Here is a 26,751-nt window from a genome sequence, read left to right on the forward strand (position 1 = left end):
GCCTGGCGGTCGGGTGTTCGATCCCTGCATTGGCCGAGAAAGTTCATCCAGATTTTCCGGCGTGGTTCCCCCTTGTCAGTGATGCAGGACAGAGGTCCTGACAAACAAGAACAGCTGTCTAGTCGTTTGGATGAGACGAAAAACCGATGACCCGTGTACACATCGGCGTGCACGTAAACGAATCCTTGACAGTTGAGATTCGATATAAGAGTAGGTCGTAATGCCGCTGTCCGGGCAAATTTCCCTCATATCACACTGTATGGCGTATCCCCGTCTTCATTAGCCCAGTTCGGAGCAGAACAGTAGGACATTAAACCCTATTTCATTTCATTGAAACTTTCTTTAGATCTTCACACCTACAGTGTATGTTAGTGATGGCGATGACGCCATCCTTGTGAAACCAACGGCAACCATTCTTAACTGTTTATTATTATTAACAACAACCCGTTCTATACTGTTTATTATTACTATCAATCCGATATAGTTGTTCCACTATTAATCGAAATAGTATTAATTCATATTCAACTTTTTATATTGATGTGAAAGAAAAACACATTCTATAAAATAAAACGTTTGTATCCTGCAGCCATTATTCTAAATACTATCAATCGAATCCCAACTAGACTGATTTAAATTTGAGCATCACTCTCTTTAGTATGTATTCGAGGACGATTACCTTACAGGGTTAATCTATTTCTTATCCAAACCAATACTCCTCGCAGTGTTTCGTTTGATGAGAGCTAATCCCACTACTCACTGCTGTAAACAAAGCTAATTCTTGTTCTAAATTATGACTGGTCATTAGTCCGATTAAAAACCAATAGCTTACTGCGTAACAATACCATGAACAGAGCTCCAAATTGGACCAAATATGTTTACATAACGTTACGTCATGACTAACGATTTTATTATGCCCAATTAACCAGTACATAGCAGAATATTGCAGAAAAACTAATTGTGTGACAAACAAGGCTATCAACTGTCAACACGATTTTTACTCTGTGGATATAATGTAAACAATATTGTTTTGAGACGAACAACACTTTCACCGTTTTTAATACCTTAAATCACTGGTATTATCAGAAGCTAATCCAGCAATGGCCAGATAGGTATTTCTCGGGCCATTGCTTCAAGAATATGAGCCAAACCAAACCAAAAGAAACTATGTCATTTTCTCAGTGTTAAAATGTCATTTTCTCAGTGTTAAAATGTCATTTTACCGTATTACAGGTACAGATTGTACAGGGAGCATTGTTCAGACTCATTTTGGAAAACTGGATACGCCCAATGTGATGGACCGTTTCGAATTGACGTTCAACAACATGGCAGCAATCAACATAAGGTAAAGGCAGTGGGGTGGATTTACAACCCATTAAATGGGACTCTATTTTTCTCTTGCAAGGGAGGCAACCCTACAAATGCTATATTTGAACATTATTGTCGTTGATTTTTTAAAGTCTCGACGTGAGAATGTCTATTTAGTAATTTATCAGCTAGTTCTTTATATTAAGAAAAAAGCTTGGTGGTTTAAAAAAATGGCTCCTCGAGAATCTGTTACTCGTGTAACACTGGTAATTTTGCGAGGAACAACCCCCATGGTTACTTATCATGTCGAATGTATTGTCTGCAAACAAACCCATTAATGGTCTATCTAATTCCAGTCATGTTTATGTTTGTTAATCAATGCAGTATCTGCAAACAAACACACTGTAAAACATCATTAAGCAAGTGCATATGCCTATTTACGGGCCTTTCTTTAGGCCTTTAATGTTATATAAAATATTTATTAGACATTTATTAACAAAACAAGAACATAATCAAATCTCGATGGCATCGGATTCTCAATATTTTCACTAGATTTGAACGGTTCGCCATTTAAAAATTTAATTTAAAAATGGGAAGGCGAGACTAACTCTCGAATATACCAGTGCCCTGTTTACCACAATGCACACATCTTGTCAAAACAATAAACAGTGATCATTTGGCTCAGAATGAAGTAATATGAATGAAATTTCCAATATTTTTATTTTACATTATCTATTTTTGAGCTATTATACCAAGAATGGTCAGCTTTTAACCTAAATCTTACATAATGTATCAATAACGATTTATGATGTATCTTAAGTATTTTTTACTTTCATGAATGACAGATTCACCTGCCAAGTTCTACTACTATTAAACTCGTGACATCTGGGAACGTCCTGAATGTTTACGTGTATCCATCAGTTGCTGACAAGGGTAAAGTCCAAGGATTGGGTGGTCAGATTACTACCGATGCGTTTATTGGTCGGGATAATTCAGTCTCAACTTATAAATGGTCTGGAATGCCACAGTTTTCAGCATCTTGGAGGTAGGTTCATTATTTAAGGCCATAGACGTTTAGCTTATCGATAGAACACTATTGAGAATAAAGTAGCATTTGTGCATAGTTGTTGAGTTAAAAATAGTTGTCGTGAATGAATTCGAAGGGGCATACTATGCCAGCTATATGCGGCCTCAGCAGATGCAGTCGTAACCACAAATTAAAAAAAAACCAAAACATTTTAATCCTGTTGCTGACAAGAGGTTAACACTCACATCATTCTTTTATTCGTTATTACGCCAAAAAGTGGAATCTTTTTATATAAAAACTAATAACGCATAAAGCAGGCGAAATCAAATGAAGCAATGTAGAAATAATTCCATAGGCACGTTATGCTATTTATCCCATTTATAGGGTTAAAGACTCATTGCTAAACCTGTTTAAAGACAACGAAATTGTAAAACTAATGGGAGCTGGACGTAATCAGTTTTTATGCAAGTGCGATGAAAATACCCCTGAAAGCATTTCATGTAAGGACTCACAGAAATGCCAACCCCGGGAAATCTACAAGTATACACCTACAAAGTGTTGTCAGGTGACTTACATAGCAAAACGATCGGTAAGAAACCGTTACCGTGTACCAAGATCTGCAGGACCAGAACATGTACACATCAGCAAGCGACAGGTATTTAAAGCATTTCTAGATTATAATTACGGCGAGTTTCAAAGGCTCTCAAATCCTTCACGGTTCAAATAGGTTTATCCGAGCATTACACCGGCTTCCATCCAGGGTGGTATCGCAGACGTATGTATCCTGGAAGACGTACAAGAAAAGCCACTCGTGAAAGACAGGTCAGACAAGCGAGTAGGACATTTTTTCGTCTCCCACTTTCTTGGTTAATGGCGGCGTAATCACACCTTTTGAGAGAGAGAGGGAGAGAGGGAGAGAGAGAGAGAGAGATGGGTTTAACGTCCACTCGACACAAACTATGTCATTTCGAGACTAACATATGGTTTAATTTTATTTCAACAGTGTAAGGAAACCGGAGGACCCGGAAAAAACCCCACGAGGTTGGACAGGCGACACTACCCCTTGTCACGTTTTGAGACACAGTGTCCAGTGGTACTTATAAGGAGAGTCGTGGTCATCGTGGATCATCTTGATATCTTTTCGTTCGATTTATAATCAATTCGTGGAATCCAGATAAATGGATTACAAATACAGCAGCGTTGCCTTCACACACAGCTCAATATCTTCCTTTTTGCACAAAACCCCAGGGGTCATGATTGACTTATTATTATTTTTTTCAGGTTGCTGTTCCTGAATGGAGAAATGGATGGACAGAGAGATCGGCTACAGATTACTGTACTAGTTTATTTCAAAAGTCGGCAGCTGTTCAGATCTGTAACAATACTGTTGCTACCGATATACAGGGACCTCTGGACAACTGTGTTCTCGATATCAAGGTAGGGATTGTTCTTCTAGATGCTTGATCTAAACCGGCACCATGCATCACAAGCTACTCCACGAGACCTTTGGCATGGATATGCAAGTTGTTCTGTTACGTTCTTTTTTCAGTCTGTACTATGATTCGTTTTAGTACAACAAACTGTACAGATTTCCCATTTGTTTTGTCTTGTGGCGTCATTTCTTCTTTTAACAGACGCGAACTTAAGTGTTACCAGGTATAACAATAAATGAAATATTTCATTATAAACTTTGCATGTCGGGTTAGATAATCATAATCTCCATCAACCGGTTACTATATTCCATTTACATGCCTCGTTCTCATTTACCGTTTCGGAGCAGAACAGTAGGACGTTAAAAAAATCATTCCCATTTATATGCATGAGCATACTCTATTCACCAGCTTTTAGCGTATTTAATTTCATGCCCGCTTTACGATGTCGTTTTACTGAATGAACAGTTTAGCGTGATAAAACAAAATCATTAGATTTATCCAGAATACATATAGATTTGTAGCAGATACAGAAGTCCCGAGTAACTCTGGCGGTGTGGGCACAGGCGTTGTATTGCTGGAAAACGTTGTTTCAATGACATGCGAAATGTGGAATGACGTGGGGTCTGAGAGCTTGATCGATGTAGCGCACTGCTGTGGTGCCACCTCCTCTCCCTAGACCAAGATTTTGGAACACCACAGGACCCACTCTCTGGTTCAGGCCGATTCCACCCCAAACCATTATGCTTGGACCTCCCCATGAGTCTGGTTCCATGACACATTGGTCAGAATAACGCTGGCCACGTTGCCATATACTGGTCCTGCCACCTGCAGTTGATACGCAATACCGACTCTCATCTGTGAACAGAACAGTTCTCCATTGTCTGTGTCGCCAGTTCTGGTGTTGTTGGGCAAACTGTAGACGTTCACCTCGATGGTGAGGGGTGAGGATCGGTCCACAGTAAGGTTTACGGCAATGGATGTTCTCTCTAGTGAGACTACGGCGCACTGTATCGGTACTGATTGGTCTTCTGTGTTTTCCCACTGTCTGACGTGCTGTCTCAGATTCCTGTGTGAAGGGATTCAGCACGTGCTGTCGTACAACATGGCGGTCTTGTCGCCTTGTGTTTGAGAAGGAGCCTTATTGCTCAGGTTAAGTTGGAGATGTGGTCACAAATATACAATAAAAACATTTGGCAAGTTTTAAGCAATGCGTTTATTCAGAGTAACATACCAACCTGGCGTTTCTTTTGCTGCTTAGTATATTTCTGGCTTAACCGATCTATTCCTGTTGGATTAATAATGGCTAGGATAGACTTCTTCTGTTAAAATTAACTAGACTATGCGTCTTGGGTTAAATATGAGTATCGACCACTTTACACGGCTAACCATGGATTATTTTACTTGTAGCTGTTGGGAGACACAAGTTTCGCCCAGGTTGCCGTGGAAACTGTAAAAACCTCATGTTTTCATGAAGTAAGTTATGATACCAGATTTCAACAATCAACAACAAACCAATCATCCATTTTTGATCAGATTAAAGAAGTAGCCTGTCCTACAGAATGTTCTCAGCATGGTAGCTGTAATCAAGGTGAGATTATATCAATATATTTAATATGAAATAATGATAAGGAATACTGTTTTATATGTCCCACGTATAATATGATCGGATATCACCATGCCCAACGGTTCATCCAACTCTTTGGCGGTTTTGCTGGGTTTATGTATATGGGCCAATATAATTTCGGTATATGTTCAAACATGCTGGACGTGTTCAATGCATAATCATGTATTGAAATTAAATTCGCATATCAGTTATATGCTGCGTTATTGGCAGGTTCAATGGAACCCTGTAATGTTTCTTTAGTCATGCAGATGACCCAATCGAGATTCAGAGTCATGTATCAATTAATTGTAAGTGTATTGACCCTCTATATCAGACTGTTGTAAACCACTCTGTATTTAAGATGTATGAATGTGTTGGGGTAGTTTGACTAAACAGAGAAAGAGCCGCGGTGGCTCAGTAAGTAAGACGTTGGCTCTCTAACCTGGAGGTCCCATGTTCGACCTCTGTCTTGACCGAGAAAGTTCATCAACAGTGGTACGGGACTAAGGGGTTGGCAAGGTACAGCATATAGTCGTTCAGATAATATGACAAACAGATGTCCCGTATACACCTTGGCTTACACGAGCCTTTGTGGAATTTTTAATATCTGACTCCGGTATTCGGTATTAGAAAAAAAATCAATTTATATATATGTCAGATTTGGTTTAATTTATTAGGAGTGTGTACCTGTGATGAAGGATATGGAAGTCTGGATTGTTCAGTATGGCTCAATACCCCACCGACGATACATTTCGGATCTAACTCTATCGAATGTAATTCCACAAATGACCCCTGTAATGAAGTTCACCTTTTTGGTGGTGAGTTTGTGAAGTCAGAGACACTTGTATGCAAATTTAAAATTTATTCGGTAAGTTATTTAGTTCTTAAAGGGTAAATTAAAAAGAATTAGCTCAAGCAACAGCGAGATTTAATCTTAGATTACTTTTACACCGTGTAAATCAAGTGCTTCTAATTAGGAGGCAGACAATTAAGTGCATTATATACGGTTTGAAGTTAATGTGCGTAGTTTTAACATCTGAATGTGCATGTGCCTCCCAAACGTCTTGGGGAACATACAAATGTCAAATATGCTTTCAACTGTCTTCATGATTGAGTTTCAAATCGATCAGATAAAGTGTCGAACTACTAGATGTAGTATGTATTAATGTCACCACTTGGCAAATGTTGATAACCCCGTCAAGTGTTATTTTTAAATCGATGGTTTTAATATCTGGAATTGTCTACGACATCCTAATCTGCGATTTAACGTCCTACTGATCTGTTCCGATGGGGCCAATGAAGAGGAACATACGCCATACAGTGTGCTATGAGGGAAATTGCGCCTGGTCAGCGGTGCTAACCTACTCTTCTATCGATTCCCAACTGTCACTGGATCTCGGTGGTCATCTCATTGCAATGACTATATGTTGCCCCTTGCTAGGCTCGCTGTCCTGCACTACTGAACAGGGGTCAAACACGGAACCTCCAGGTTGCGAGCCAACGTCTTACTCACTGTGCTACTGTGGTGCCCTCTAATCTGTTTTAAGGTACTAGTATATTATTACCGTTCATACAAACATTTATTCTCATTTTAGACAAATCAAATTCATATTATCGAGATACCTGTCAAGGCTACATTTGTGAACCCAGGTGAAATTATCTGTACTAGAGAGATAGACACAGTAAGAGAACATATCATACCTGGATTTATCTATTTGTATGGTATTTGTGTTAGTAATAATGGTAAAGTCTTCAGTAAAGAGATATTGTTGGTTCCTAGCAATGGTAATGTTAAGGTTTTCGTCGAAGAGGCATTGTTTGAGTATAGCAACTAAAAGGTAAGCTGCTATATAAATAGGGTTTAACGTCGACTCGACACAACTGGGTCATTTCAGGACTAGCATATTGTTCAGTTGTATTTCAATAATATGTAGGAGACTTTGGCAGTGAGAGAACTCGGTGAAAACCCATGAGGATGGACAGACGATGCTACTTCTAGCACGTACAAGCGGAGAATCGAGATCACGGAACTCAAAGACAAACCTTGAGGTCTAACGCGCACGCCACCTAACCTCCCACAAAGCTGAGCAGATTATGATAAAGGTGACAACAGTAATATGTACTAAAGAATCGATTACAGCTCCTGGCCCTCAACATCAATAACTGTCACCAGCCTTTATCTGTCTTGGGCGAGTGTGATATGGGAAGTCAATGGGAAGTCAAGTAAATATAGCCTGATTCTCTTAAAATTAGACCGATGATGTTCATCTGAAAATCCTAAAGTACTATGGTGACCAGTTCCATAGTACCTTTCAACACATCAAAGCTGGTTGTGTCGATGTGCTTCTGTGATAACGTAAACACAAATAATTAGGATTGTTAAAACCGCAAATCCCCATAGTATATATATAAAACATATTTTGGTATTTCTATGTTGTGATTTAAAAATAATCTATTCGTTACAGGTATTGCCAACCACTAGGCCTACAACTACAACTAGTTCTACTGTTGATCGAAAGGGAATGATTGAATTGGGCCCATAGAACCAAAAGATTGAAACGTGAACGAAAACAAAATATAACGTGGAAATAAAAAGAAAGACCTATTATTTCATTTTCTTGATTTTGCCTTCTGTAGTTAATCGTTAATTTAGTCTTATTTGCATTTGCCTTTTTGTGTTAGTGATGCATTATTCTCCTATCACGCGTAGTTCTTTATCTATCAGTCTAGTTCCACTAAAACCTCCCTGCCACTACTACCAATCATTGACTTGACACCATTACCTGTACGTAGTGTACAAATAAATTTAGAGTTCAGTTTATGCATACAATTTTGTTTTATATTATTACATATTTATATCCATCTTCAATAGAAGGCTTGATATCGATTTAACTCCGTAGATCCCTGCATATTTCGGCACTAAATTCGATTGGGTGTTCACCCAGCTTGAGAGCCTATCAGATTCCTCGATCATCCCGAATAACAGTTCTCGCGCTTTCCAGCTAAAACGTCCACCCGTGATAATTGAGTTGCGAAGTTCAAAGTTCATTCAATGTCAAGGTTTTCCTGGAGGTCGCTATAGTTGATTTGATTGTCTTGGTGTCAAAACTTCAGACTGGACGCTACCGTTCACGCATCTACAGCATGGGGAGAAAAAGTTCGGGAATTGCAAAGTAATCTAGCACCGTGGAACTTTCGCAGCCAACAGAATGATCAAACCCAGGACCCCCGGTTTAGCGAGCCAGTGCCTTCCTCGCCGAGCCACAGAGCCACTGGGGCACCTTATCTTTTCGTTGTTAAGCATGTTTATACAACTAGGTCATACAGCTATCCAATGAGAGACTAACATATGGTTCAATTTTATTTTAATAATTCGCTTGCGCATATGGATCTTTAGCAGTGTGAATAAACCGGATGAACCTGACAAAACCTACGAGGTTACACTACTCCTTGTCACCTACAACCGGGGAATCCAAACCACGCCAGCGCGCCAATATGACTGAACAACATGTTTAGTAATACTATAAGAAAGATTACTGATTAGACGTTAAAGGTAAAAGTAGGCTCTTCCAGATAACTAGACCAAATATGATTGTGTTCAGTAGCAAAATGTCAACAAACCATGATTTTGCAAGGGAGAAAAGCTATATATCTTGATCTGAACTTAATTCTCACACAACAGAAAGCAATGGAGTGACCATTGCAGGTATTTCACAAAGTATTAAAGTAGCTAAGTCTCTAACTCAATATCATCCAAAGTCTTCGACATTGAAAACACGAATTATTTGTTAATTTATAACAAAATTCATGTTATGATCTTACCGGGAAGTGATGGGCTTCTGATATCCAATATTTAAGACAAACTAAACATTTTACCATTCATAATGCGTTTCAGTGCCACTTCTAACAAGGTACCCGAAGTCATGTCAAACGGAGACGCCATATTCTTATCTGGATGTAATCATCAAGTAGGTGTTATGTCAAAAAGGTGTTAAAACCGTGATTATTGAATGATATACGCCACTATTGTCTAGGTTTGTGTGTTCAATAGTGATAGTTGTTGTAATCAGTCACGCTTTTACACCAATAGTGACGTTTTTTTTATAGCTGACATTAGTTTAGAATAATGATCACTTGTATTATTTAATGACAATAAAAATCATTATTATAAGGTCCTGGGCCCTGTTTCACAAAAATTTAAACTAAAATCACTAAAAAAGATTTTAACTAAAATCAAAATGAAATTTTTATTTTATGCGTTTCACGAAGATCGATTGTAACTTAAAATGCAATTTTAATAGATTTTAGTTAAAATTGCCTGCACCCGCGCAAGGCACAATTCCGGGGAGGGCACTTAGGGTGTAAGCATAAACGCTTCGGAACTGAAAACTGTTGCCATGTTGAACTAATTGTTACAATACCAATGAGGAGAGTATCATACGCTGTAACAATGTGTGCACATTGTCAGATAGTCGTAGTGACATACAATAAATAAGTTCATTGCGTATTATTCGTTTTGAAATGTATCAGTTGGTTGGCCTTGAACATGCATATCGCTTTCGTGATCTTGCGGTTTGATTTACCCGTCGGCTTCAGTGGAAATAATGCGTATCGATAAACTAAATTGCTTGAATTTCGTAGTTTTATGGTATTTTGGTTAACAGAAAGTATTGAAAATTTTCACAAACTTGTGATATTTCTGACTCAAACGATTTATCTAGACTAAAGTATTGTCGAATTTTAAAAGTATTTAACAACTTTTAAACTAATACACGAAATAGCCAATGTTCCGATGCCTAGATTTGAAATGTCAGTCCCATAGACCCTTTCAATACTACTTTGTAAATGCCAAAGTGCCACACTCCTTTTTGGGTAATGCCTATGTATCTTACTAAATTAAAATGATTTTTCCCAATATAAAATACCCTTGGCTTCTATATAGATCATCATAACCCCAAAACCATAAATACTTTGCATACGGCGTGTCTAGTATTATAGGACTGACGGGGTTACGATTCCAACGTTACAGGGAGTAGGGTTGCCCGTCCAACATCGTGTTTTTTCCCGAGTCCCCCGGTTGCCTCCCACTACTAAAGACTCATACTCGCAAGTGAATTATTGAAATAAAAGTGAAGAATGTGTTAATCCCGAAATTACCTAGTTTGTGTCTAGTGGACGTTAACTCTCTCTCTCTCTCTCTCCCTCTCTCCTCTCTCTCTCTCTCTGATTGTAAATAATTGTAGGCCCACAATTGTTTTTATAGACATTATATATGAAGTGAGTTTAGATGTTCTTTTTAGTTTTTTTTTGTCTATTAATTATTTGAAAATAGTATAATTTATACTTGAATCATATGGTAATATATATAATAGTAAAAAAAGAGTTGTTTTTTTACTGGGGTTTTGAGGGGTTTTTTGTTCTTGGGGGTTATAGCTTGGGTCGTCATCTAATTGCTTATATTGCCTTACAATAAAATAAACGGGTGGGTCGCAGCTATATTTCCCATGCAATGAAAAATAAAATTGAATGTAAATTATTTTTGGGAATGATAGTATGTTTATATTATATAACCCGGGCCATTGACAATATCATTATTACAAATATATCTATATGTCTCGATATATCTAACAACGTAGCCCTAATCGATGTTTGTTTGTTAATGTCGTGATTTTAAGTTAGGAGAGGGTGACGGCTGTCCTAACTTAAAATTGATTTTAGTTAAAATTGTCCCTAAAATAGTTTTTTGAAACGCCACAATTTTAAGTTAAGATACAATTTTAACTTACAATATTATTTTAGTCGATTTTATCTAAAATGCTTAAAATTATTTTGTGAAACGCATCTATCTTAAGTTAGGATGGAATTTTAGTTTAAGACGATTTTAAGGAGATTTAAATTTTTGTGAAACAGGGCCCAGGTTCATTAGTCAACGGTATAAGCTTACCAGTGTGTATTCATGAAGATACAAAGGGCTAGTTTTACGGTATGTATAACCGCATACACGCGACCGACAACTGCGGTACGTTTTATCCAGAAAACCTGTAATTCTGAATGCTGATTATGTTCTTAAGGATTATGTTAGAGGTTTCCTATCCTTCATGTATAATCATGTATAGTGGCATGGTATTTGAGTCGTATAGGAGCAGTGAAGTGTCTTCTGCAGTCGTTACTGTTTATTAAATATGTTCTAAGATCTTGACGGCTAATACCCCCCAGACTATAATTGTTAGTATTCACCTGAGAAGAAAATGGTTGGATAAGTGTAAATAACATATCTACACGCATACCAATATATTTACTTCCAACCTGAACGACAAGTCAATACCCGACCTGTCAGCAACCCCTGACAAGTAGGAACTTGACATAAACCATCGCGAAGGACATCTGGTGCTCGTCACAATTCTGGTCAACAGTACTCATCGTTTTATCCCATTGATTGATGTTGCTGTATATGATCTTTAAACATGCTTGTTTACGATTATTATTATATCTAGATCTTTGTGTATTATCATGTAAATATGAGAATGCGCGTTCTCTCCCATTTTGTGCACTCGATACCGAATTTCACTGGCTATTCAATATGAAATAGGTGGATAAAAACACAAATCAGTCTCGTGGTATATAAAGGTCCCTCGGTGATCCAAATATACGCATATCGCAATACGGTGAGCTCCTGTACTGGTCTACCGTCAAGATGAGTATACATATTGCAGCGTTTCTGCTTATGGTAGCGGTGATAAAATCAGGAAGTTCCATGGGTGAGTAGAGCCACTATCACTTGAGGGTTTAAAAAGTTATCTAAATGGGTTTCCCGATATTTGCAGAAGTCGTGAAATGTTGTGGGTTTTAGAATAATGGCAAACAAACTGACATGAAGAGAGGTATTGCATCCATTTTAACACACGTTAAGTGATATTGGGACTAACACAATAGTTATATCAACATTATAATATTTTGCTTGAGCGCGTAATTTGAGAGGTCCCATAGAAAACCCAAATAGGCTAGGAAGGCAAAAATGTCTCCTTAGCTTAGCAGAGTGTTGTCTTCGGAGCGCAACATCTAGTCGCAAATTGTCGATGATTGCTGTCTTTGGATAAATACTAAAGGTGCTCTTTTAAATAAGGGAGGTTGGATGGCCGAATGGTTAGTGCGCGCGATGTATCTTAAGGTCTGTCATTGCGTCGGCTGGCTTGGTTTCGATTCCCCGGCTGTACGTGACAAGGAGTAGGGTCGCTTGTCAAACCTCGTGGGTTTTCTCCGGGTCCACCGGTTTTATTGAAATAAAATTGAACCATATGTTAGTCCCGAAATAACCTAGTTTGTGTCAAGTGGACGTTAAACCCCATTTTTCTTTCTCTCTTGTTTAAACAAAAACTTGTTGCAGAGTATCTAATATTATTTGAGAACATGCTAAGCCTAATTACACCCCTCTCCATAAATAATATATATATATGCATAATATTAAAAACGGAGTATATATATACAGTGTTAAAATGTGACACATCCATACAAAAATGGATGAAAATTATCGATTGGAATCACATAATATGTCATAGCCACACGAGAAATAGTTTTGTGTGGGAATTTCTTTTAAGTACGCCATTGCACCAGTGGATAGAGATTCCCTATAATTATATTTGCGATACCCATATATACGACTATCTTGTTTTAATTCATCGTTAAACATACATAAATCTGCCTATTGCAAGTCTTTGTTTAGGCCTGAAATGTTTTCTAAATTATTAATTAGATATTAATTAACTGATCCAAGCCATAATGAACTCTGGATGGCAAATGATTTAGAACGGTTCAGCCATATTTTGATTTAAAATTATTGCACACGTTTTGTCAAACCTTCAAAGGCTAATATCTTCGCTCGCAATAGAGTAATTTGAATGCAATTTTCAAATTATTCATTTTACATTATCTATTTTTTCGAACTATTAGAGCAAGAATGGCTAGCTCTCTATCTAAATCTTACATAATGTATCTTTAATATAAGGTATAGTTGTATTTTCTTGTCAATTGTACAACTCTGATCAATCCATACTGAATTTGTATTAGAATAAAACAGTGAAATATTGGCTGAACAACTTTCATTTGTTCAGATGAATTGAGCTAATTGATGGCTTACACTCTTGTGAATGATGTTAGCACCATTGTCTATAACACGCCTAACCCCGAACGTGCGACACTTATCTATTTCAATTCTATAAAATTGGTACACTGGTATTTAGTAATTAAACTGGAGATTGTTAGTCTCTTGCAAATTACAATATTGGAATGTTGTGAAAGTTGAATAGTATAGTCCAAAAAATCGTTTAATGTCGCTCAGTATTCCGTAACTATAAACCGCCAATATGTATTGCAATCAAAGAAAGGCGATTATTTTTATTATGTCTGAATAAAGATACCGGTAAGAGTATTGAAACGTTGCATGTAATAAACTAAGAAGTATTAAATTCATAAAATTGTGTTATTATGAATAATCCAAACGAGCTTATTAATATCAATGGATTCTAATACAAAAATATTCCATCTAACGTTTTGATGGTTTTGGTCGTTGGTGGTAGATTTGACCAATGATTATGTCCGTTTGTACTCATTATGGGGCCGTTTGGTATAATCCGTCTCGCCTGTAACCATTTATATCTCAGTTGATCTCTTCTGCTTGGTACCTTTTTCATCCAATTGAATCCTAGCCGGACGATTATTTAACGTTCATTTTTGTCTTAATTAAATGTTAAATAATAAATTTTAGCGGTGTTTAATTCGTCGAAAATTTGATATTTCCTGACAAATTCAAATGACGCACTTTTGTTTTTAATTGCTGCTTGATGATTAATGACTTATTATCGCCCAGCCCACTGAGTCAGCACTATACTAGTAATAGCACTGTGCAGTACCTTTATTTAGTACAAAATTCATACAAATATTGTGGGTCGACTTTACAGAATGTGAAATCAAATATATTATTATCATGGGGTTTAATACCAACTCGGTCATTTCGGGACTAACATTTATCTCAATAATACGCTTGCGCGTAGGGTTCTTTGGCATTGGGAAAACTAATGAGTTTAGAGTCGAAACTTTGCCTCAGTGACAGACCTTAAGATCTAACGCGCAGTATAATTTATATAAGATGTGATCTTAATATGATGCCCAGTGTGTAAGTTCAGTTGCCTAATTTTGTAGTTTTTGCAACTTAGAAATTTGTTTACAGAGAGTGTCAATTAAGAGAAATGAAATGAGTTTGACGTCCTACTATTCTGCTCTGACTGGACGCACGAAGACAGGCATACGCCATGCAATGGGGGTAAATTTTGCTCGGACAGCGGCGCTACGACGTACTCGTGTTTCGAATTCCAACAGCCAAATTATCTTTTACGTGCCCGCAAATGTGTACACGGGACCTTGGGTTTCCATCCCATTTGCACCACTGACAAGGGGAAACCCCGTTGAACTTTTTCGGCCGACAACGGGATCGAGTCAGTCAATAAATATTTGCTTATTTTCCTAAGGCCAAGAAGAAAATCACACAATACCCGTGTTTACGTATGGATACGTATGTATTGACTATTTCGTGGCATTTCTAGCATAATTACTGAATAAAGTACTGAAGTTTCACTACTGGCAAGGGGATACCACATGTCTGAGCTTTTTCGGCCGACAAAGAATTCGTGGCATTTCTAGCATAATTACTGAAAAAAGTACGGAAATTTCAGTGAAACGATATATCTTGAGAAAATCGCACCAAGAGCAGGGCCCCACTAGCGAGAGAAAGAAATGGGGTTTAACGTGCACTCTACACAGACTAGGTCATTTCGGGACTAACATATGGTTTAATTGTATTTCAATAATTCGCTTGCATGTAGGGGTCTTTAGCAGTGGGAGGACCCGGAGAAAACCCACGAGGTTGGACAGGCAACCCTATTCCTTGTCACGTACAACTTCGGATTCGAAACCACGCCAGTTGACTCAATGTCAGGCCTGATGATACAGCGCGCACGTGCTAACCATGCGCCCCCACCCCACCCCTTACAAGCCCATGTGACTCCCCAGTGTCACCGCCAACTCCCTGCATACTGCAACTGCTTTGTTCAGTGCCTACGTTTAGTTGACTTTTTATGATTAAAAAAATTCTAAAATACACTTTTTATACACTTTTAACACTTTATCTAAATAACTATTTATTAAATATGTAAAATCTTTATGTTTATATGTTTATTTCCCCTTCAACTCTCACGCTATAATATATTTTGGAAAAATCATAATTTTAGCCTCTATATTTGCTGAAGAAATATGAACTAGTTTACACAGGTTTAGGGGACGCGAAGGTCAGTGATTTGCTATCTGAGTCGCCAAAGAGGCCCCCTTTGGATATTTCTGGTATGCACTTAGATAATTTGCCGACCCCAAGAAGTGTCGGTCGGATAACTGTACACAGAGTTATTTGTTTTTATTATTTTGGCCTACTGTTACGGATTTTGTAAATATGATTCTCAGTTAACAAATTAGAATAAAACACGCCATGGATATTTCCTGCTGATTTCTTTTTTCAGATTTGACCCAGACCCAAGTACTAAAGTACTTAGTCATGTCAGCATTGAGTTTTAGAGAACAAAATATAATTAGTTTAAAATTGATGGGCATCTATTATTTTAAAGGAGCTAAACGCCAATATTTTGGACCTACAAAATGACACAAATGGGTCGCAACGTATATAATAATGTAATATGAATGTAAATAAACTGATTTACATTCAATTGTTTCCGTTTTTACTCTAATTTCAAAGCAGTTATGTTCGGCGAAATACGCCAGAAGTCCCAATCCAATGGCAATCTCTAGTGTCTGGTTATTCTAGTCTACACCGATAGTATTTATTGCGCATGTTTCCAGATAAGTATATGGGGGTCACCGTTTGACATGACTTGTGGAACATGTTTAACCTCGTTCTTCGAGTCGCTTGCTAGAAATTGCGCTGAAACGCATTATGGTACACGATCCGCGTACCAATCGTAAAATGTTTATTTTGTCTTCAATATTAGATATCAGAAGCCCATCTTTTTCCGATAAGATCACAACACTAATGTTGAATAAAATTGACAAATAATTCGTGTTTTCATTGTCGAAGGTTTTGGATGATATTGAGTTAGAGACTTAGCTACTTTTATTCATATTATAAAAAAATGTCTTGGGCTTCTCGGTTTTTGCCTGTTAAAAAATAAAAAGAAATGGGGTTTAAAGTCCTATTATCCTGCACCGACTAGATTAACAAAACACGCACTAGATTAACAAAACACGCCCTTCAAAAGATATGAACTCAATAGAAGTCCTGTCATTGGACATATAATCTATTGCAAAAAGATGGAGATTTAAGTAAACAGCTTTTGTGAATTTCGTTTTAGATGTAATCCAAATAACCTGAATAAAGTAAAATGAAAAATCGGTCACTATGGATTGTATTATACTCATAACGCCTAGTGATTTTATTTTCTGCATTTTTATTCTTGAATTTATTTGTTGTCATTTTATGATGCGGTGTGTCCTTTCACCGATTTAGTTTGAAGAAAATTTCGCACGCCATTTCGGTCAAATTCTAATCTTCAATAAAAGAAAACCAGTCACTGGAAATAACCGATTATCAATTTTAAATCAGTAATAAAACATTTGTGAAACTATATGGCCTTAAAATTTATTTTTGGATAACACAACTCTTTCAATAAAAGCCGAAAAATAAATAGGGAAAATATTTTAATAAAGAACCAATCAATGCCTACTTCTAGTTCGACCGCATAAACAAGTCAATAAATAGGAAAAGCGGACACGATTTTTTTTTAAAAAAAGAACCAATCGATGCCTACTTCTAGTTCGGGCGTTCAATCAAGCCAAATGTTTGTGAAAAAAGATACCCCTTAGAATATATTCTTAGAAAACAGAACTCTTTAGAAATAAAAGCAATGATAAACAGGAAACGCGAACATGAATATTCAAAAAAACAACAGGAGCACAGGTGTAGGAGCCGGGGTGGGGGCGGTGGGGGGGGGGGTGCAGATTCGGTGAACCATCTATTTTTCGGACAACGTATTCCCGTTTTTGGAGCACAAAGATCTGTGAATGGGGAACATTAAGTTGTTTTTTGCTTAACATATTGTAAATGTATATTTTTGTGTTATTGTGTAATTAATTAAAAATAAACAATCATCAAAGCTTATGGATACTTAGTTTTAAATAATGATTAATTCAATCTGAATATTCGATTAACAAAATAGCCTCAGAATTGCATGTGAATTTCCCAAAGGAGCAATATTTATACAAAATATTTTAATAGGTCCTTAGTTTCATTGACGTAGGTGGGGGTGGGTGTGGGTGGCAGAATTTTTAGCACGTGCGCGCTGTATCATAAGGAATGTCATTGAGTCAACTGGTGTGGTTTCGATTTCCCGGATGTACGTGACAAGGAGTAGGGTCGCTTGTCCAACCTCGTGGGTGTTCTCCGGGTCCTCCGGTTTCCTCCCACTGCTAAAATAAAATTGAACCATGTGTTATTCCCGAAATGATCTAGTTTGTGTCGATCGGACGTTAAACCCCAGTTCTCTCCTTAATTGATGTAGAAAAATCAAAGAGATTTTAAAGATCGTATAATGGGGGTGTAAGAAAAGTAGATTTAACTGTGGTCTTCAGTATGTACCTTATTAATTTGAACTGTTTCTCTGGGAGAGAGAGAGAGAGAGAGAGAGAGAGAGAGAGAGAAATGGGGTTTAACGTCCACTCGACACAAACTAGGTCATTTCGGGGCTAACGTATGGTTTAATTTTATTTCAAGCAATTTGATTGGTCGAGACTTTGGAACACAATAACTCTCCTTCTAATGGAGGTAGAATGTTGGTGTAGGCGTTCATTAGGGGAATGCCTTGATGGAGTTCTTTGATGAACATTGTCTGGTTACGGTAAGCATAAATAAGCAATCTGATTGTTTGATGCTTTGAGGCATGATAACTTTGGTTATAATGAGGTGAGAGCGGTGGAACTCCGAATATAGATTCATTATATCATTACCTTGACTAATTTCGATGGTGAGAATTTTCTGCTTAGGCTAATGAGCGATAAGCAATTGGTTTGGTCAAGACTTTGGAACATAACAACTCTGCTTTTAATTGAGGTAGAATGTTTAGACTTGATGTAGATGTTCATTAAGTGAATGTCTTGACTGAGTTCAATGATTAACATTTCGAGCTGAAGCTAAGCAGAGCTAACCAATTTCATTGGTCAATGCTTTGGGAAAGATAATCTTGATTCTATCTGATAGCGAGTGATGAAACTTAGTGTAGAGTTTGATTGCTTGATACTTTTGAAAAAAAAAATAAATGTGTGATTAATTAATGTGTGTCATCTATTTATTTTGGGATTTCGGCGGGGAACATCAACCTCACTGTGGCTTGTTTGTTAATATTTTATACAGATCCATGCATCAGTCCTAGCGCATTTACCAATCTGTTCCAAAGATCCTCCACGAATGTAAGAGGCCTTACAACCACACCACTATCTGACAGATTTATCACAGAAGAATGGTACGGACAACCTAATTTTAAAATACCCAATTCACCACCTGGTATAAATCACTGTGGTACTGTTTATCCTATTTATCTACAAGGTAGGATATCAATTTAATATTTTAATATTAATGTTGTTCTATTTATATATAAGGTAGGATATCTTATTTTAATATCTATATGTTTATTCCATTTATCTATAAGGTTTTGTATAAGTACAGATAAGATATCTTATTTTAATATCAGTATTTATTATATGTATGGTGGCCTATCGTTATCATTCAGAATTTAACAAAAATTCTTTAAAAACCCTAAATAAAATGAAATGAAAATGAAAATGAAAAGCAAAATCAAAATCAAAAGTAAATTAAAAGCAGAAGTTCAACCAAAAGCAAAAGTTAAATCAAAACTAAAAATTAAATCAAAAGCAAAAATAAAAGTAAAAGTAAATTTACAATTTTGCTGTAAAACATATTTAAAGTGGCATTTCTGTTAATATACATCTCACATATTGTTGTATTTCTACATTACGTTTTCTGTAATTTTACATAAGCCTTGTATTCTTATGCATTTACATCGCTCTGAATGCCATGTAATCTGACACTGTATTTTGACTATATTTATAACAGTAAATATACATATAATTTTAACAGGTGTGAGATAGCTTGCATTGTATTTGCTTTCGCTTTCATGTTGTTAATATACATTTTTGAAATGGCTATCGCGTCGCAAGGGTGGCATTGTTAATGCACGTTTGGTTGCATTGGTATGCATGGGTTCCTATACCAATGATGATTTATTCTTCTCCAGGAGCTGATCCTGTAGCTGGTCCGGAGATGCTTCGCACATTTTGTGTGCAAACTGGTGCTGGCGCTTGTGCCCAAACTATCCAGATTGAAACTAAACTGTGTAGTAATTTTCTGGCATATAAGCTGAAAAGACCATCTTTGGGATATGCAGCTTATTGTGTTGGTATGTATCTACATTTTTCGTAGGGCAATTTAAATTCAAATTTAATAGGTTGTATGTACACTCCACTAATCTGTAATTTTAGAGGCTTACGTTGACGATGGTTACTCCATATGCCAAGGTTGTAATATGGATTCTATATTATTTTGTGAACAGAACTTTAAGAGATTTACGGTGACAGGGGTAATTTAGTTTATCTTCTCCTTCACTAGAGGGGTGGGGTGGAAATGAAATGAAATGAAATGGAGTTTAACGTCCTACTGTTCTGCTCCTAACCTGGGCTAATGAAGACGGGCATACGCCATACAGTGTGCTATGAGGGAAATTTTGCCCGGACAGCGGCACTACGACTGCCAAGGGATCTTTTACGTGCACGCCAATGTGTACACGGGACCTCGGTTTTTCGTCCCATCCGAACGACTAGACAGCTTTGGTGGATGGCCGAATGGTTAGCGCATGCGCGTTGTATCATACGGTCTGTCATTGAGTCAACTGGCGTGGTTTCGATTCCCCTGTTGTACGCTACAAGGAGTACCGTCGCCTGTCCAACCTCGTAGGTTTTCTCCGGGTCCTCCGATTTCCTCCCACTGCTAAAGATCCCTGGGCGCAAGCGAATTATTGAAATAAAGTGGACGTTAAAAACCATTTCCTTGCCTCTCCCTTCACTAGAGTTACATGTATAATTATCTTGTAGAAATGTTAACGCAGAAGGAAAATATGAGATTTATAAGATGTATGAATTAAAATGGCTATATCTTTGTCTTGTGATTATTACTTCCAATGCTAGCAAATAAATATTACCTCAATCAATATATAAGCCTTGAGTTCATGATTTTATTACAATAAAATACCTTTATTTTCGAATTTCAGATGAAATTTCAGGTAATTATATTTCTATATTGTCATCAAGCTCGACAATTGTTATATGTTTAGATTTTCTGACGTGAGTAAACTTGGTCGCATTTACGTATGTGCAAAGTTTACTTCAGAGTGCAAGGTGAAAAAAATTGCGCCCGGTCTGGAATAGACGCAAATGTACTATTTGTGAGTAAAAAAATTATTTATTTCTGTATGCTAATGACAGCAATGGTTCAAATACGATTTGAGATGTGTTGTTTTAATACGATTAAAGTCGTACGTGGATTAAAACATTTCACAAAAATATATATATGGAATAATGTAGGAAAGATGTGGAAGTTATACATTTAGGCCATATTTACTCTCGCAGTTGTCGTCATTGCAGACGTTCTGACGAATCTCCATGGTGATGTTAATTGGATAATTGAAACTCGCGCCAATGGAATCAAATTAGTTTTGCCGTAATTCTTAGATATCTCCTATACACGGTCTATAGAAAGTTTAAAACTGCCCATGGCAATAGCAAAATGGAATTATTTTTAATGTTCATTGCAAACAAACTCATGATATTAAACGTGTGTATGAAAGCATTACAAATATATTTTTCGGAAAGATAAAAATCGTACACAGGTACTTTTAAACAATACGCGGAACACAATAAATATGATCCCATTTTAAAGCTGGGCTTCATAAAACAATAATTGTTAATTACAGGTACTTATCCAGATTATGTAACTAGTGTAAATGTAGTAATACTGCCACTGGACGACGTGAACAACAACAATGAATTTGAGTTTGTGTGCAACTTTCAGACATCAACACTACCCGCACACAATAACATATGGTATACTGTCACTTGGTATGTAAATAATCAACTTATCAAAACCGTTGGTGCTTTCCAAAATACAGCCAATGTGCAAGTCGTGACAGTGTTGTTAGAAAATGAAATCATAGCATCAGGTACACAGACTGTTGGATTCCAGGTAATAGTTATTGATAGTATATAATTTGAATTGAAGTAATAGGAAACAGGAAACAATCAATGAATGTAAATTTCAATATTGATGTGTCCAGAATTAAACAAAATGTCGATTCCAAGGTCAAGTTTGCCCAGCCTCCAGGTCCAACACTCAAAACGGGCATTCAATCTTTGTTGTACATTACATTTCATGTAAAGTTGTTCTAGATTTGATGAGTAATCGTTAACTACCTTTATGCTGCTTTAGATCACTCAAACTTTATTATATTTACAAAACTAGATACGTTGTGGCTATGCTGTTAGCAACACGGCAGTTTCAACAACCAGTCCAGTCACGTCCAGTAAAGATAGATTCATTGGAATTGAGGTAAGCTTTCTTCGTAACTCATTATTAGGTATTCGGTATTAGGTATTCATTATTAGGTATTCAGAGCGCAGAACCTTGGCGTTTGTTTTGAACATGTTCAAAACAAACGCCGTGACTCGGCGATCATTTGTGACCATCGAGACCACAGCGCGATATCTGGCGTTTCCACCACGCTTTTACCACGCTTATGGCGATCTTGACGCGCTCTGGGTCCATATTCCGTCGCCGTAGCAGCGCAGTAAAGGCGCCACCCCTGTCTGACGGGGTAAAGAACGCGACTTCTTTCAGGTTTGTAAATTGTTTGGGACATTTTCTCGCGTTGTGTTTACGTTTGCCGGCGACCTTGTGCATGTTCTAGTTGCTGTACGGTCGCAGCAGCGCAGTAAGGACTGACGGGGGCATTACGTAACGTATCCGCCATTAAATTACTTTTGCAGGGCCATATTTCTTTATGAATTACCTATAATACACTAAGGCATTTGTGCCTGTAAATTTTGTTGGTTTAATTTTTTGTTATCAACATATCTTAAATGTAATCTTTTTTGAAACTTTGTTTAGATCTTAACACCTATAGTGTATGTTAATGATGGCGATGACGCAACTATTACTGTGAGACCAACGGCACCCATTGGATGTAGCTTCTTCTTTCCGACGTGTCAATTAGAAGTAAATTTACTCAAAGTGACGAATAACGATGATTGCGCCCTATCACCTACTTTTTCGCAGTGTGGATTCCCTATCGATGCTGGAGCGAACTGGGATAACAATTATAATATTATCGTCCGGGGTAACCTTCCCAGTTCGTACTCAAATTTAGTTGCTAATTATATCGTGACTTTGAAGACAGTAGAAGTGTTCCCATCGCACCAATTTTGGGGGAACTACACCATTGGAGCTGTTACAGTAAGTATGTCTAATTTAATGTGGATCGCAACATTTCTTATTAACCAATAAATACAAATATTAAAATAAAATCTAAACACCCAAAGTGAGTTCTGTTAGCTTTTACATGCATGGAGACGCAATGAAAACGCAGCACTTTATACAGGACATGTCAGACAAACGTTCTCCTGCAGGTGTTGCATATTATCATGACGATAACACGCGATAGCATGCTTTCACGAAATGATGAAGTAGAAACATATATTGAGGATCAGCATTTTATGTCGCAGTGAATAAAATGTTAATTTTAATATGGCTATATATAAAAAGTTAATAACTCGTGTGTTGTATTTCTGTGTTGACCTATTACAACACCTGTTGCGTACGAATATGTTGTTATTTAATTTTAATGTATACGAGGATTGCGCTGTGACTTCACAAAATTAATAACCTGGATCGTCTGAAGAAACATACGAATCTATAACACTTTGTTAGCCATGTGGACTCCTCAACCACAACACCCCCATTCTGACGATCGTTTGGAGTCACTGAATCATTTGAAGATGTCCAAGATTAATAATATAGAGCTTCACACCCGGGCCTCGATATGAAACGATATTGCCATTAAGCGTCTTAGTGTAACTGTTTTATACATGGTTGTGCTCTAAAACTCGAATTTCGGTATGAAAGGGTTACAATTATGGTTACTGCGGGTATCTATAGGTTGTGCAGGGTTTCTCTATTGCCATCAATGACCTATTACAACCCCTGATACGCACGGATATGTTTTTATTTAATTTTGATGTATACGAGGATGTGACTTCCCAAAATAAATACCCTGGATGGTCTGACGAAACATACGAATCTATAGCACTTTGTTAGTTATGTGAACGCCTCGAGCACAACACCCACATTATGGACAAACTGGCTTAGGCGATCTTTTGGAGTTAATAAGTCTTTAGAATAGTCCATGAATCATTTAGGCGAATAGTTCGTGAGAAGATGTCCAGGCTAAATGATATAAGGCTTCACATCCGGGCCTTAGCAATGAATTACGAGTTGTCATAATTGATAAATTCAGTTGTAATGTGGAAGGATAGTGATAGTGCGCCTCTTAATGTAACTGTTGTATACTTGCCTGTGATCGATGACCCGAGTTTCAACATGAAAGGGTCATAAGTATGGTGTATATTCTATTTCAGGTTGTGGTTTCGCATAATACAACATCCATTACAGGAAAGATGTGTTATGCTGTATGTGATCCACACATGAAGACATTCTATGGAAGGTAAGTAGTCTATTGATTTCGGTGCTACAATTATTGGCTTAAACATGCATTGACTTTGTAACGTATAACACAGGGCTGAATTGACTCTTGTGGTATACAACCCGTCCCTTACTGATGAATGAAAACAATAATGGAGGTGATTGTATAGAAATGTTCATATACCTGAACTCTTTAACCAACTGTTCTGTAATTTCGCTTCATTTTGTGGTTCATTTGTGATAGTCCGATAAGCTGATCAAAGATTTAAACATTATGGTTATTCGAATATTGTATAGCGTGTCCGATACGTATCCGGTACGCCTACAATCAAACTTGAACAACGGCCAGTTTTCCTTCATCAGAATTTAGCAGTCAGTCGAGGATAACTGATTCGTTTGTCCATTTATAAGACAAATATTCTGTCATATTATTTCCAAATTATAATCAGATACTGCGACTCCGTAAAATAGGGCAAAATGAAGAACATAAGCGGATTTCGAAAATCTAATTTAGTCGGAGATTTCATATAGTGGGGACCAAATGTTTATTATTCTTAACAACACCCCAGTCTAAATTGTTTATTATTATCAACAACCTATTCTAAGCTGTTTATTTTTATTAACAACCGAGTCTAAACTGTTTATTAACAACAACCCATTTCTTTCTATTTTAAAGACCATATGAACATCAATATGGAGGCATTTACACCTTATATGAAAATGCAGAATGGAAACAAGAGGTAATAGACTAAATTATGAGGAAATAGTACTATAATTTTATTCTACCAGCTGTTAATTATAGAGCTGGCAGTTCACGCTATAATAGTTAAAAGATAGATAGAGTGTCCCACTATTAATCATATGGAGTTAGTCCACTATTAATCGAAATAATATCCATATTCAAGATTTTATATTATTGTCAAATAAAAGAATATTTGCATAAAATGTATCATGCAACGAGTATTCTAAATAATATCAATCGAATCCCAACTAGACTGGTTTTACTTTTATTTTTACCAAATTATCTGTCTGCAGGATAGTGGTGGCAATTTAATATTTAATCGAAGATGATTACCTTTGCATGGTTGATCTATTATCGCCCAAACGAAACCATATATGTCGTTTTTTTTATTACAGATACAAATTTATACAATGCCATGTACGAGCAGAATCAACATTTATTGTGTTTGTGGCGTCGCTATTCGCGTTGGACGTGAAGTGTGGAGAAGGGAGCAGTGTACAGACTCATTTTGGAAAACTGGATACGCCCAATGTGATGGACCGTCTCGTATTGACGTTCAACAATATGGCAGCAATCAACATAAGGTAAATGCAGTGGAATGGATTTACAGACCATTGAACATGGCTTTATTTCTCTCTTACAAGGGAGGCAACCCTACAAATGATATAATGGGCTATAGTGGTTTGGTGTAGTCCCCAGATTCTTCATCGCGGCCTCATTAAATAGAAACTAAAATCTGGGAATCCCATTGCTGACTGCAGGTGCTGACTTAACAATGATGACCAGTCTCACTGGGGCTGCCCCCCCCCCCCCGGATCCGCGCCTGATGAGCATATCCTTTAAGTCTAATTTAATTTTAAATGCCATATTTGAACATTGTTGTAGATTTTTTTAAAGCTAAAGACAGATACAAAAAAAAAAATGATCGTGCATAATTTCTACCTAGGGGTTAAAAAATTGGCTTCTCGAAATCTGTTTTGTTACTCGTGTTATATTTGTAATTATGCGAGGAACATTCGATATTTTTACCTATGAAGTCGAATCTACATTTAATGCCTATTTTTATAATGTTTGTTGAACAAAATTAGGCTTTAAACCCCATTTCAGTCATTCTTTCTTTTCTTGAACAATGCGTTGTCAGAAAAAAAAACGCATTGTTAACTATGCATGATTTATCCAATTATATTCATTCATACTTTCATGAATAACAGATTCGTCTGCCAAGTTCAACTACTATTAGACTCTACACATCTGGGAACTTCCTGAATGTCTACGTGTATCCATCAGTTGCTGAAAAGGGTAAAGTTCGAGGATTGTGTGGTCAAATTACTACCGATCAGTTTATTGGTCGGGATAATTCAGTCTCAACTTATTGGAGGTATGGAATGCCACAGTTTTCAGCATCTTGGAGGTAGGTACATCCTTTATGGCCATGTACGTTGAGCCTATCAATAGACTGGAATGAGAACAACATAGCATTTGTGCAAAGTTTTTAGATTAAAAGATATCTTGGTCCTCCCGTATTCAACCACCCACCCCTCCTCCCATATAGACGTTATCGTGAACTGAGTTCAAAGAGGCCTACTTTCAGGGCAATATCTGACCCCAGCAAATGCAGTCTTAACCACAAATTAATAAGAAATAGCACCATTGCTGAAAAGAGGTTAAAACCCACGCCATTCTTTAAATGTTTCTGTCACACTCGAAATATTAACCACAAACAGGCATTTACCGAGTTTAAATCTGACGGACACTCGACGGACATTA

The 26,751-nt window shown here is 37.1% G+C and overlaps 2 protein-coding genes across 3 annotated transcripts in view; both read left to right on the forward strand.

The window, feature by feature from the left end:
* LOC126831684 (von Willebrand factor D and EGF domain-containing protein) overlaps positions 1 to 26,751 on the forward strand; it is a 79,271-nt gene that overhangs the window by 40,777 nt on the left and 11,743 nt on the right. Inside the window, exons 1-11 of one of the 2 annotated variants that reach the window (XM_050562318.2) lie at positions 11,975 to 12,126; positions 18,831 to 19,022; positions 19,732 to 19,893; positions 20,761 to 20,772; positions 21,463 to 21,731; positions 22,008 to 22,094; positions 22,653 to 22,997; positions 24,179 to 24,264; positions 24,919 to 24,982; positions 25,380 to 25,568; positions 26,196 to 26,395. The exons of the other annotated variant lie outside the window; for it this stretch is intronic. Of the exons in view, the coding sequence (XP_050418275.2) occupies positions 12,063 to 12,126; positions 18,831 to 19,022; positions 19,732 to 19,893; positions 20,761 to 20,772; positions 21,463 to 21,731; positions 22,008 to 22,094; positions 22,653 to 22,997; positions 24,179 to 24,264; positions 24,919 to 24,982; positions 25,380 to 25,568; positions 26,196 to 26,395 (1,670 nt within the window). The 5' untranslated portion in view covers positions 11,975 to 12,062. Of the gene's footprint in view, positions 1 to 11,974; positions 12,127 to 18,830; positions 19,023 to 19,731; positions 19,894 to 20,760; positions 20,773 to 21,462; positions 21,732 to 22,007; positions 22,095 to 22,652; positions 22,998 to 24,178; positions 24,265 to 24,918; positions 24,983 to 25,379; positions 25,569 to 26,195; positions 26,396 to 26,751 lie in introns of those variants that run through there. 2 annotated transcript variants of the gene reach the window in all.
* On the forward strand, positions 2,151 to 8,198 carry LOC130010437 (uncharacterized). The gene is made up of 7 exons (XM_056103467.1): positions 2,151 to 2,350; positions 2,717 to 2,987; positions 3,614 to 3,769; positions 5,173 to 5,353; positions 6,046 to 6,236; positions 6,964 to 7,206; positions 7,834 to 8,198. Exons 1-6 carry the CDS (start codon positions 2,325 to 2,327, stop codon positions 7,201 to 7,203), a joined length of 1,065 nt encoding a protein of 354 aa, XP_055959442.1. The 5' UTR covers positions 2,151 to 2,324; the 3' UTR covers positions 7,204 to 7,206; positions 7,834 to 8,198.

The sequence above is a fragment of the Patella vulgata genome, chromosome 9 (assembly GCF_932274485.2).
Source record: "Patella vulgata chromosome 9, xgPatVulg1.2, whole genome shotgun sequence".
Lineage (NCBI taxonomy): Eukaryota > Metazoa > Mollusca > Gastropoda > Patellidae > Patella > Patella vulgata.